Source organism: Scardinius erythrophthalmus (genome assembly GCF_964197995.2).
Source record: "Scardinius erythrophthalmus genome assembly, chromosome: 4".
Taxonomy (NCBI): Eukaryota; Metazoa; Chordata; class Actinopteri; order Cypriniformes; family Leuciscidae; genus Scardinius; species Scardinius erythrophthalmus.
Genome location: NC_138224.1, coordinates 186855 through 199111, shown reverse-complemented (window position 1 = coordinate 199111; position 12257 = coordinate 186855). Strand labels below are relative to the sequence as shown.

Sequence of the window (12257 nt, the reverse complement as noted above, 5' to 3'; positions counted from 1 at the left end):
TGATCAGTTGTGTGTCGTCCTCTGTGAGAGTGTGTGTGATCAGTTGTGTGTCGTCCTCTGTGAGAGTGTGTGTGATCAGTTGTGTGTCGTCCTCTGTGAGAGTGTGTGTGATCAGTTGTGTGTCGTCCTCTGTGAGAGTGTGTGTGATCAGTTGTGCGTCGTCCTCTGTGAGAGTGTGTGTGATCAGTTGTGCGTCGTCCTCTGTGAGAATGTGTGTGATCAGTTGTGCGTCGTCCTCTGTGAGAGTGTGTGTGATCAGTTGTGCGTCGTCCTCTGTGAGAGTGTGTGTGATCAGTTGTGTGTCGTCCTCTGTGAGAGTGTGTGTGATCAGTTGTGTGTCGTCCTCTGTGAGAATGTGTGTGATCAGTTGTGTGTCGTCCTCTGTGAGAATGTGTGTGATCAGTTGTGTGTGATCAGTTGTGTGTCGTCCTCTGTGAGAATGTGTGTGATCAGTTGTGCGTCGTCCTCTGTGAGAATGTGTGTGATCAGTTGTGCGTCGTCCTCTGTGAGAATGTGTGTGATCAGTTGTGCGTCGTCCTCTGTGAGAATGTGTGTGATCAGTTGTGCGTCGTCCTCTGTGAGAGTGTGTGTGATCAGTTGTGCGTCGTCCTCTGTGAGAGTGTGTGTGATCAGTTGTGCGTCGTCCTCTGTGAGAGTGTGTGTGATCAGTTGTGCGTCGTCCTCTGTGAGAGTGTGTGTGATCAGTTGTGTGTCGTCCTCTGTGAGAGTGTGTGTGATCAGTTGTGTGTCGTCCTCTGTGAGAGTGTGTGTGATCAGTTGTGTGTCGTCCTCTGTGAGAGTGTGTGTGATCAGTTGTGTGTCGTCCTCTGTGGGAGTGTGTGTGATCAGTTGTGTGTCGTCCTCTGTGAGAGTGTGTGTGATCAGTTGTGTGTCGTCCTCTGTGGGAGTGTGTGTGATCAGTTGTGTGTCGTCCTCTGTGAGAGTGTGTGTGATCAGTTGTGTGTCGTCCTCTGTGAGAATGTGTGTGATCAGTTGTGTGTCGTCCTCTGTGAGAGTGTGTGTGATCAGTTGTGTGTCGTCCTCTGTGAGAGTGTGTGTGATCAGTTGTGTGTCGTCCTCTGTGAGAGTGTGTGTGATCAGTTGTGTGTCGTCCTCTGTGAGAGTGTGTGTGATCAGTTGTGTGTCGTCCTCTGTGAGAGTGTGTGTGATCAGTTGTGTGTCGTCCTCTGTGAGAGTGTGTGTGATCAGTTGTGTGTCGTCCTCTGTGAGAGTGTGTGTGATCAGTTGTGTGTCGTCCTCTGTGAGAGTGTGTGTGATCAGTTGTGTGTCGTCCTCTGTGAGAGTGTGTGTGATCAGTTGTGTGTCGTCCTCTGTGAGAGTGTGTGTGATCAGTTGTGTGTCGTCCTCTGTGAGAGTGTGTGTGATCAGTTGTGTGTCGTCCTCTGTGAGAGTGTGTGTGATCAGTTGTGTGTCGTCCTCTGTGAGAGTGTGTGTGATCAGTTGTGCGTCGTCCTCTGTGGGAGTGTGTGTGATCAGTTGTGCGTCGTCCTCTGTGAGAGTGTGTGTGATCAGTTGTGTGTCGTCCTCTGTGAGAGTGTGTGTGATCAGTTGTGTGTCGTCCTCTGTGAGAGTGTGTGTGATCAGTTGTGTGTCGTCCTCTGTGAGAGTGTGTGTGATCAGTTGTGTGTCGTCCTCTGTGAGAGTGTGTGTGATCAGTTGTGTGTCGTCCTCTGTGAGAGTGTGTGTGATCAGTTGTGTGTCGTCCTCTGTGAGAGTGTGTGTGATCAGTTGTGTGTCGTCCTCTGTGAGAGTGTGTGTGATCAGTTGTGCGTCGTCCTCTGTGAGAGTGTGTGTGATCAGTTGTGCGTCGTCCTCTGTGAGAATGTGTGTGATCAGTTGTGCGTCGTCCTCTGTGAGAGTGTGTGTGATCAGTTGTGCGTCGTCCTCTGTGAGAGTGTGTGTCGTCCTCTGTGAGAGTGTGTGTGATCAGTTGTGTGTCGTCCTCTGTGAGAATGTGTGTGATCAGTTGTGTGTGATCAGTTGTGTGTCGTCCTCTGTGAGAATGTGTGTGATCAGTTGTGTGTCGTCCTCTGTGAGAATGTGTGTGATCAGTTGTGTGTGATCAGTTGTGTGTCGTCCTCTGTGAGAATGTGTGTGATCAGTTGTGCGTCGTCCTCTGTGAGAATGTGTGTGATCAGTTGTGCGTCGTCCTCTGTGAGAATGTGTGTGATCAGTTGTGCGTCGTCCTCTGTGAGAATGTGTGTGATCAGTTGTGCGTCGTCCTCTGTGAGAGTGTGTGTGATCAGTTGTGCGTCGTCCTCTTTGAGAGTGTGTGTGATCAGTTGTGTGTCGTCCTCTGTGAGAGTGTGTGTGATCAGTTGTGCGTCGTCCTCTGTGAGAGTGTGTGTGATCAGTTGTGTGTCGTCCTCTGTGAGAGTGTGTGTGATCAGTTGTGTGTCGTCCTCTGTGAGAGTGTGTGTGATCAGTTGTGTGTCGTCCTCTGTGAGAGTGTGTGTGATCAGTTGTGTGTCGTCCTCTGTGGGAGTGTGTGTGATCAGTTGTGTGTCGTCCTCTGTGAGAGTGTGTGTGATCAGTTGTGTGTCGTCCTCTGTGGGAGTGTGTGTGATCAGTTGTGTGTCGTCCTCTGTGAGAGTGTGTGTGATCAGTTGTGTGTCGTCCTCTGTGAGAGTGTGTGTGATCAGTTGTGTGTCGTCCTCTGTGAGAGTGTGTGTGATCAGTTGTGTGTCGTCCTCTGTGAGAATGTGTGTGATCAGTTGTGTGTCGTCCTCTGTGGGAGTGTGTGTGATCAGTTGTGTGTCGTCCTCTGTGAGAGTGTGTGTGATCAGTTGTGTGTCGTCCTCTGTGAGAGTGTGTGTGATCAGTTGTGTGTCGTCCTCTGTGAGAGTGTGTGTGATCAGTTGTGTGTCGTCCTCTGTGAGAGTGTGTGTGATCAGTTGTGTGTCGTCCTCTGTGAGAGTGTGTGTGATCAGTTGTGTGTCGTCCTCTGTGAGAGTGTGTGTGATCAGTTGTGTGTCGTCCTCTGTGAGAGTGTGTGTGATCAGTTGTGCGTCGTCCTCTGTGAGAATGTGTGTGATCAGTTGTGCGTCGTCCTCTGTGAGAGTGTGTGTGATCAGTTGTGCGTCGTCCTCTGTGAGAGTGTGTGTGATCAGTTGTGTGTCGTCCTCTGTGAGAATGTGTGTGATCAGTTGTGTGTGATCAGTTGTGTGTCGTCCTCTGTGAGAATGTGTGTGATCAGTTGTGTGTCGTCCTCTGTGAGAATGTGTGTGATCAGTTGTGTGTGATCAGTTGTGTGTCGTCCTCTGTGAGAATGTGTGTGATCAGTTGTGCGTCGTCCTCTGTGAGAATGTGTGTGATCAGTTGTGCGTCGTCCTCTGTGAGAATGTGTGTGATCAGTTGTGCGTCGTCCTCTGTGAGAATGTGTGTGATCAGTTGTGCGTCGTCCTCTGTGAGAGTGTGTGTGATCAGTTGTGCGTCGTCCTCTTTGAGAGTGTGTGTGATCAGTTGTGCGTCGTCCTCTGTGAGAATGTGTGTGATCAGTTGTGCGTCGTCCTCTGTGAGAATGTGTGTGATCAGTTGTGCGTCGTCCTCTGTGAGAGTGTGTGTGATCAGTTGTGCGTCGTCCTCTGTGAGAATGTGTGTGATCAGTTGTGCGTCGTCCTCTGTGAGAGTGTGTGTGATCAGTTGTGCGTCGTCCTCTGTGAGAATGTGTGTGATCAGTTGTGCGTCGTCCTCTGTGAGAATGTGTGTGATCAGTTGTGCGTCGTCCTCTGTGAGAGTGTGTGTGATCAGTTGTGCGTCGTCCTCTGTGAGAGTGTGTGTGATCAGTTGTGTGTCGTCCTCTGTGAGAGTGTGTGTGATCAGTTGTGTGTCGTCCTCTGTGAGAGTGTGTGTGATCAGTTGTGCGTCGTCCTCTGTGAGAGTGTGTGTGATCAGTTGTGCGTCGTCCTCTGTGAGAATGTGTGTGATCAGTTGTGCGTCGTCCTCTGTGAGAGTGTGTGTGATCAGTTGTGCGTCGTCCTCTGTGAGAGTGTGTGTGATCAGTTGTGCGTCGTCCTCTTTGAGAGTGTGTGTGATCAGTTGTGCGTCGTCCTCTGTGAGAGTGTGTGTGATCAGTTGTGCGTCGTCCTCTGTGAGAGTGTGTGTGATCAGTTGTGTGTCGTCCTCTGTGAGAGTGTGTGTGATCAGTTGTGTGTCGTCCTCTGTGAGAGTGTGTGTGATCAGTTGTGTGTCGTCCTCTGTGGGAGTGTGTGTGATCAGTTGTGTGTCGTCCTCTGTGGGAGTGTGTGTGATCAGTTGTGTGTCGTCCTCTGTGGGAGTGTGTGTGATCAGTTGTGTGTCGTCCTCTGTGAGAGTGTGTGTGATCAGTTGTGTGTCGTCCTCTGTGGGAGTGTGTGTGATCAGTTGTGTGTCGTCCTCTGTGAGAGTGTGTGTGATCAGTTGTGTGTCGTCCTCTGTGAGAATGTGTGTGATCAGTTGTGTGTCGTCCTCTGTGAGAGTGTGTGTGATCAGTTGTGTGTCGTCCTCTGTGAGAGTGTGTGTGATCAGTTGTGTGTCGTCCTCTGTGAGAGTGTGTGTGATCAGTTGTGTGTCGTCCTCTGTGAGAGTGTGTGTGATCAGTTGTGTGTCGTCCTCTGTGAGAGTGTGTGTGATCAGTTGTGTGTCGTCCTCTGTGAGAGTGTGTGTGATCAGTTGTGTGTCGTCCTCTGTGAGAGTGTGTGTGATCAGTTGTGCGTCGTCCTCTGTGAGAGTGTGTGTGATCAGTTGTGCGTCGTCCTCTGTGGGAGTGTGTGTGATCAGTTGTGCGTCGTCCTCTGTGAGAGTGTGTGTGATCAGTTGTGCGTCGTCCTCTGTGAGAGTGTGTGTGATCAGTTGTGCGTCGTCCTCTGTGAGAGTGTGTGTGATCAGTTGTGCGTCGTCCTCTGTGAGAGTGTGTGTGATCAGTTGTGTGTCGTCCTCTGTGGGAGTGTGTGATCAGTTGTGCGTCGTCCTCTGTGAGAGTGTGTGTGATCAGTTGTGCGTCGTCCTCTGTGAGAGTGTGTGTGATCAGTTGTGTGTCGTCCTCTGTGAGAGTGTGTGTGATCAGTTGTGTGTCGTCCTCTGTGAGAGTGTGTGTGATCAGTTGTGTGTCGTCCTCTGTGAGAGTGTGTGTGATCAGTTGTGTGTCGTCCTCTGTGAGAGTGTGTGTGATCAGTTGTGTGTCGTCCTCTGTGAGAGTGTGTGTGATCAGTTGTGTGTCGTCCTCTGTGAGAGTGTGTGTGATCAGTTGTGTGTCGTCCTCTGTGAGAGTGTGTGTGATCAGTTGTGTGTCGTCCTCTGTGAGAGTGTGTGTGATCAGTTGTGTGTCGTCCTCTGTGAGAGTGTGTGTGATCAGTTGTGTGTCGTCCTCTGTGAGAGTGTGTGTGATCAGTTGTGTGTCGTCCTCTGTGAGAGTGTGTGTGATCAGTTGTGTGTCGTCCTCTGTGAGAGTGTGTGTGATCAGTTGTGTGTCGTCCTCTGTGGGAGTGTGTGTGATCAGTTGTGTGTCGTCCTCTGTGGGAGTGTGTGTGATCAGTTGTGTGTCGTCCTCTGTGGGAGTGTGTGTGATCAGTTGTGTGTCGTCCTCTGTGAGAGTGTGTGTGATCAGTTGTGTGTCGTCCTCTGTGAGAGTGTGTGTGATCAGTTGTGTGTCGTCCTCTGTGAGAGTGTGTGTGATCAGTTGTGTGTCGTCCTCTGTGAGAGTGTGTGTGATCAGTTGTGTGTCGTCCTCTGTGAGAGTGTGTGTGATCAGTTGTGTGTCGTCCTCTGTGAGAATGTGTGTGATCAGTTGTGTGTCGTCCTCTGTGAGAGTGTGTGTGATCAGTTGTGTGTCGTCCTCTGTGAGAGTGTGTGTGATCAGTTGTGTGTCGTCCTCTGTGAGAATGTGTGTGATCAGTTGTGTGTCGTCCTCTGTGAGAGTGTGTGTGATCAGTTGTGTGTCGTCCTCTGTGAGAGTGTGTGTGATCAGTTGTGTGTCGTCCTCTGTGAGAGTGTGTGTGATCAGTTGTGTGTCGTCCTCTGTGAGAGTGTGTGTGATCAGTTGTGTGTCGTCCTCTGTGAGAGTGTGTGTGATCAGTTGTGTGTCGTCCTCTGTGAGAGTGTGTGTGATCAGTTGTGTGTCGTCCTCTGTGAGAGTGTGTGTGATCAGTTGTGTGTCTTCCTCTGTGAGAGTGTGTGTGATCAGTTGTGTGTCGTCCTCTGTGAGAGTGTGTGTGATCAGTTGTGTGTCGTCCTCTGTGGGAGTGTGTGTGATCAGTTGTGTGTCGTCCTCTGTGAGAATGTGTGTGATCAGTTGTGCGTCGTCCTCTGTGAGAATGTGTGTGATCAGTTGTGCGTCGTCCTCTGTGAGAGTGTGTGTGATCAGTTGTGCGTCGTCCTCTGTGAGAGTGTGTGTGATCAGTTGTGTGTCGTCCTCTGTGAGAGTGTGTGTGATCAGTTGTGTGTCGTCCTCTGTGAGAGTGTGTGTGATCAGTTGTGTGTCGTCCTCTGTGAGAGTGTGTGTGATCAGTTGTGTGTCGTCCTCTGTGAGAGTGTGTGAGATCAGTTGTGTGTCGTCCTCTGTGGGAGTGTGTGTGATCAGTTGTGTGTCGTCCTCTGTGAGAGTGTGTGTGATCAGTTGTGTGTCGTCCTCTGTGAGAGTGTGTGTGATCAGTTGTGTGTCGTCCTCTGTGAGAGTGTGTGTGATCAGTTGTGTGTCGTCCTCTGTGAGAGTGTGTGTGATCAGTTGTGTGTCGTCCTCTGTGGGAGTGTGTGTGATCAGTTGTGTGTCGTCCTCTGTGAGAGTGTGTGTGATCAGTTGTGTGTCGTCCTCTGTGAGAGTGTGTGTGATCAGTTGTGTGTCGTCCTCTGTGAGAGTGTGTGTGATCAGTTGTGTGTCGTCCTCTGTGAGAGTGTGTGTGATCAGTTGTGTGTCGTCCTCTGTGAGAGTGTGTGTGATCAGTTGTGTGTCGTCCTCTGTGAGAGTGTGTGTGATCAGTTGTGTGTCGTCCTCTGTGAGAGTGTGTGTGATCAGTTGTGTGTCGTCCTCTGTGAGAGTGTGTGTGATCAGTTGTGTGTCGTCCTCTGTGGGAGTGTGTGTGATCAGTTGTGTGTCGTCCTCTGTGAGAGTGTGTGTGATCAGTTGTGTGTCGTCCTCTGTGAGAGTGTGTGTGATCAGTTGTGCGTCGTCCTCTGTGAGAGTGTGTGTGATCAGTTGTGTGTCGTCCTCTGTGAGAGTGTGTGTGATCAGTTGTGCGTCGTCCTCTGTGAGAGTGTGTGTGATCAGTTGTGTGTCGTCCTCTGTGAGAGTGTGTGTGATCAGTTGTGTGTCGTCCTCTGTGAGAGTGTGTGTGATCAGTTGTGTGTCGTCCTCTGTGAGAGTGTGTGTGATCAGTTGTGTGTCGTCCTCTGTGAGAGTGTGTGTGATCAGTTGTGTGTCGTCCTCTGTGAGAGTGTGTGTGATCAGTTGTGTGTCGTCCTCTGTGAGAGTGTGTGTGATCAGTTGTGTGTCGTCCTCTGTGAGAGTGTGTGTGATCAGTTGTGTGTCGTCCTCTGTGAGAGTGTGTGTGATCAGTTGTGCGTCGTCCTCTGTGAGAGTGTGTGTGATCAGTTGTGTGTCGTCCTCTGTGAGAGTGTGTGTGATCAGTTGTGTGTCGTCCTCTGTGAGAGTGTGTGTGATCAGTTGTGTGTCGTCCTCTGTGAGAGTGTGTGTGATCAGTTGTGTGTCGTCCTCTGTGAGAGTGTGTGTGATCAGTTGTGTGTCGTCCTCTGTGAGAGTGTGTGTGATCAGTTGTGTGTCGTCCTCTGTGAGAGTGTGTGTGATCAGTTGTGCGTCGTCCTCTGTGAGAGTGTGTGTGATCAGTTGTGTGTCGTCCTCTGTGAGAGTGTGTGTGATCAGTTGTGCGTCGTCCTCTGTGGGAGTGTGTGTGATCAGTTGTGTGTCGTCCTCTGTGAGAGTGTGTGTGATCAGTTGTGTGTCGTCCTCTGTGAGAGTGTGTGTGATCAGTTGTGCGTCGTCCTCTGTGAGAGTGTGTGTGATCAGTTGTGTGTCGTCCTCTGTGAGAGTGTGTGTGATCAGTTGTGTCTCGTCCTCTGTGAGAGTGTGTGTGATCAGTTGTGTGTCGTCCTCTGTGAGAGTGTGTGTGATCAGTTGTGTGTCGTCCTCTGTGAGAGTGTGTGTGATCAGTTGTGTGTCGTCCTCTGTGAGAGTGTGTGTGATCAGTTGTGTGTCGTCCTCAGAGAAGCGGCTCTTGCGGCGCTGGCCGCGCTCAGACTCGCCGCTGAAGAACCTCGTGGTTCGGTCCAAGAGCTACAACATCCCGATGCTGACGCCGGTGTGCGAACACGAGCCCGAGCCCGGCGGGGTCCGGCGCCACTCCGTGTGTCAGATGACCTCGTTCGAGGAGGAGCCCGTGTTCACCGAGGCGCCGCCCAGCCCGGTCATGAACGTCTGTGAGGATTCTCCCATAATCCCCGAGCTCTTCTCCGGTGGCGAACCGGACCGGGCCTCTTCCTCCTCCAGTCCTGAGACCGTGGTGGATCAGCTCCTGGAGTCTGTGGACTCGGACACCGACCCCGAGGGAATATTCATCGACTTCAGCCGGCAGCGTTCCAGCTCGTGTGAGGTCAGCCGGGAGAGCGAGAGCCTGGCGTGACCCCTGAGACACCACGCCTGACCCCTGACCTCTGAGGCACCGCGTGTGAACCTTGACTCACCGCGCACCCGCTGACCTCTGAGACTCAAGCGCGGAGTCTCAGAGGTCAGGGGTCAGACACAGTGGGTCAGGGGGTCAAGCGCGGTCTCTCTGGGGTCAGGGGGTCAAGCGCGTTCTCTCAGGGGTCGGGGGTCAAGCGCGGTCTCTCTGGGGTCAGGGATTTCCCTGACGTCTGAAAGACCCGGAGAGGATTCAGAGTGAAAACGGTTCCCTCATGTTTATTGAACTCGAATAACTGAGATCAATGATGCCTGTGATCGGTCAGCTCACACACACACACACACACACACACACGCTGCGCTAACTGAGAGAAACGGCATCATGAGAGATTGATGAGCAGTCATTTCTGACCCGGAACAGCACAAGTGTACCAGAGCGGGGGAAACCCTGAGAAGAGTTAGCTAGTTTTGGGCAGTTAGCCTTACCCTGTGTGAGCGACGCCAGCGGCTGTTAGTGATTCTGATCCTGTGTGAGGTTTTATTTTCTTCACTAAATTGGGTTGATTGTGTAAAGTATCTCTAAAGTTCACTAATTCTCATTTCCAGATCTAATGGACTAATGAACACACCCCTTTAACCATTTTAACTATATAAAAAGTTCAATATTTATAGGATTTAATAATTATAAATAATCATTTTATTCAATGGCACTATTCTTAAAGGAGTCATAACCTAGTATTACCTTAGTCTTCCAGGCCCTTCTAAAAAAGAAAAGTGGAAAAAAAGTGGAAAATAAATAAACACAGAGCTCCTCTGACCCTTATTTCTGAAGGCATTATTTATCTCGCGAGATCTGATGCGATATTTTGGCTGTCCTGGACGGTCATTGTAATAATGCAAATGAGGGGCGCGTTGATTGGTGGCAGGAAGGAGGGGGTTGACACCGCAGGTAACGCTTCAGCATATCATTACAAAATGACATCATGGCGCAAGTTGTGAATGAACCCGACCTGGCCGTGACCTGCGGAATTCAACCGTATATGCACGAGCCAGACTCTGAACCTGAGCTGGAAAGGGAAGATGTAGAGTCGATGGAAGGACGTCGACAGCAAGATGCCTCTGAATGGTAAAGACAATCATTTTGACTGAGACGTACCTTAACATCAGTAACGAGCTAAAACGTTTGTTGCGGCGCTCGACTGAATATGAGGGGGGGAGGGGCAGGGCGGGCTTCCTGCAGCATAGGTCTGCGGTGTCCATATATGGTATATCCTGAAATTAACGTCACGTATTTGAGTGCGCGTGCACGTGGGCTGGTTGGCGAACTGAACCCAGGGGTAAACAAACGCTTCACTTTTAAATATCGGCTTCCCGGCCAGTGTATAATCGTTAGGCAATCATAACATACATTTTTTCTCGTGGAAAAGTGAAAATTACAGGTCACGACTCCTTTAAGAGGATTTTTCAATAAAACGTTACTTGAGAAAAGACAAGAAAACAGTCGGTAGTAAAACTGAAAAACAGAAATGAGAAGCAATAAAGTTTCCTCAAGTTGGGATCATTAGTACCGTAACACCGCAGTGTTCGCTGCATTTACGCGCTTAGATCTGATAATGCACAGATGTGCTCGGACATGCAAAAGTAAAAAATAATTTTTAAAAACCCTTTTCAGGAGAAACCATTAGATCTGCAATCATTAAAAAACGTTAAACTAATTATTGTTCACATTTCATTAATGATTTTGAAGCATTTTTTATTTTATTTTTTCATCGATTTGTAACCCATATGAAAGCTTTAGAAACCGTTGACAGTCGTGGATGTTTTATATGACCCTAGACTTCACTGAGCACATGTTTTTATTGCAATTCTAATTTTAAGTAAAATATTTTACTGGTGATTTTAAATACGTTTGTCTTTTTTTTACCAGTCCATGTTCAAGTGATGTGTAGAGCAGTGTTAAGAGCGGAGGCTGATGATGTTTTAGTCTTGAGATCATCCGGCAGGAGTCCGGCTGAGATCCGGCTCAGGTCAGTCACACACTAGTGAACACTGAGCTTTAGTTGACGAGTAGAAGACGCCTCACCTGAAACTCTTAACTCTCCACTATAGATGTTCATGAGCTGGTGTGTGTTCTCTCACACAGCAGGACTGTTTCAGGAAACTGGTTTGGTGAAAGGTTAACTAAACACACAGTCTACCTATTTTATAAATTCTTCACGTTTTTTATGTTGGTGTGTATTAGCATGGATCACAGCACACACCTGGAGAGTTAGCAGACGGCTGAAGCTCAGCACACATGAGGTTTTCATGAGGTTTATTTGTACAGTAAGTGACACCAGAGTCTCGTGAGGTCTGGCCGTACCGACCGGTGGAAAACTGAGAAACCGCAACGTTTGACAGATACACAAACTACAAACACAAGATTCTCGCGGAAAGGTTCTTTCCATTTCCTCAAATAGTGTTTCTTTGTAACAGAACATTTTCCCTCCATGAACAGAAATATGGATCTATACGAATCAAAACCAAAACAGGCAAAAACAAACTCACAACAACACAGAAACAGAGTAACTGTCAGAGTCTCTGATACATTCATCTCCAGCAAAACACACACAAATAAACACTTTGGTCGTAACACCGCCTGTCCCAAACAGAAACACGACGCCAAGACGCTTGTGACTGAAACGTAACATTTTCTGCTGTAAAGTGCACATCTTGAGGCTTTCCTAACTGCTCACACACACACACACACACACACACACACACACTCGTGTTACTGAAGACGCATCAGTGTTCGTTTCAGCCACTGACACTTCTGAGAATATAAACACACAGAGCAAAGCTGAAAAACAGATCAAAATATAAACGTGTGTGTCAGTTTCATCACCACCCTTGACCCTTGACCCCCTGACCCTGACCTGATGGGTCTTTCCTATTCAAACTCTTGGTTTCAGTAACTCACAGCAGTCTTAAATATCAGACTGCAAAACAACAGTATCTTTCCTAGGAGAACGTCACATCCCGAGCTAAAATAATACTTAAAACAATTGTAACAGCTAAAACAAATACTGGAGAATAAAAAAGAAACACTGAAAGGGTAAATAAATAGCAGAATTGCACAAGCTCTCCCAACCACGGGGTCAAGAGGTCACGGTCAGGAGTCGTCGTGTGTGTTCGGTGCAGAACCACTCGAGTTGCGTCAGGATTTGATCTTCCACAGCTGTGAAGGAAACACACACACACACACACACACACACACACGCTGTGAATGCTGCAGACACACACACACACACACAGAAGCGTGACCTTGACCTCGCTCTGACCTTCAGGTTGAAGCCCAGCATGTCACTGATGACCCCCGACACGGCCGACAGGATCACCACCTGCGTGATGTTGTACAGCAGAGGATTCATCGTCAGCCCGTACAGGCGGAACGGGGCGTCCAGCTCCTGCACACACACACACACACACACACACACTCCGTCAGCAGGACACACACACACACAGGGGATTCATCGTCAGCCCGTACAGGCGGAACGGGGCGTCCAGATCCTGTGCGCACACACACACACACACACACACACACACACACTCCGTCAGCAGGACACACACACACACGGGATTCATCGTC

The 12257-nt window shown here is 49.4% G+C and overlaps 2 protein-coding genes across 3 annotated transcripts in view; one reads left to right on the top strand and one right to left on the bottom strand.

Moving 5' to 3' along the window:
• The window catches only part of prr5b (proline rich 5b (renal)), a 54411-nt gene extending 45019 nt beyond the window's left edge, over positions 1-9392 (top strand). Inside the window, exon 9 of the mRNA XM_081364011.1 lies at positions 8215-9392. Coding sequence (XP_081220137.1) covers positions 8215-8630 — 416 coding nt within the window. The 3' untranslated portion in view covers positions 8631-9392. The remainder of the gene's footprint in view (positions 1-8214) is intronic.
• Positions 9393-10926: 1534 nt separating this feature from the next.
• Positions 10927-12257, bottom strand: part of LOC308689901 (protein PHTF2) — a 44370-nt gene continuing 43039 nt past the window's right edge. For both annotated transcript variants that reach the window (XM_081364008.1, XM_081364009.1), the window contains 2 exons: positions 11950-12075; positions 10927-11846 (listed from right to left, as the gene is read on the bottom strand). In XM_081364008.1, the coding sequence (XP_081220134.1) occupies positions 11826-11846; positions 11950-12075 (147 nt within the window). In that variant the 3' untranslated portion in view covers positions 10927-11825. The remainder of the gene's footprint in view (positions 11847-11949; positions 12076-12257) is intronic.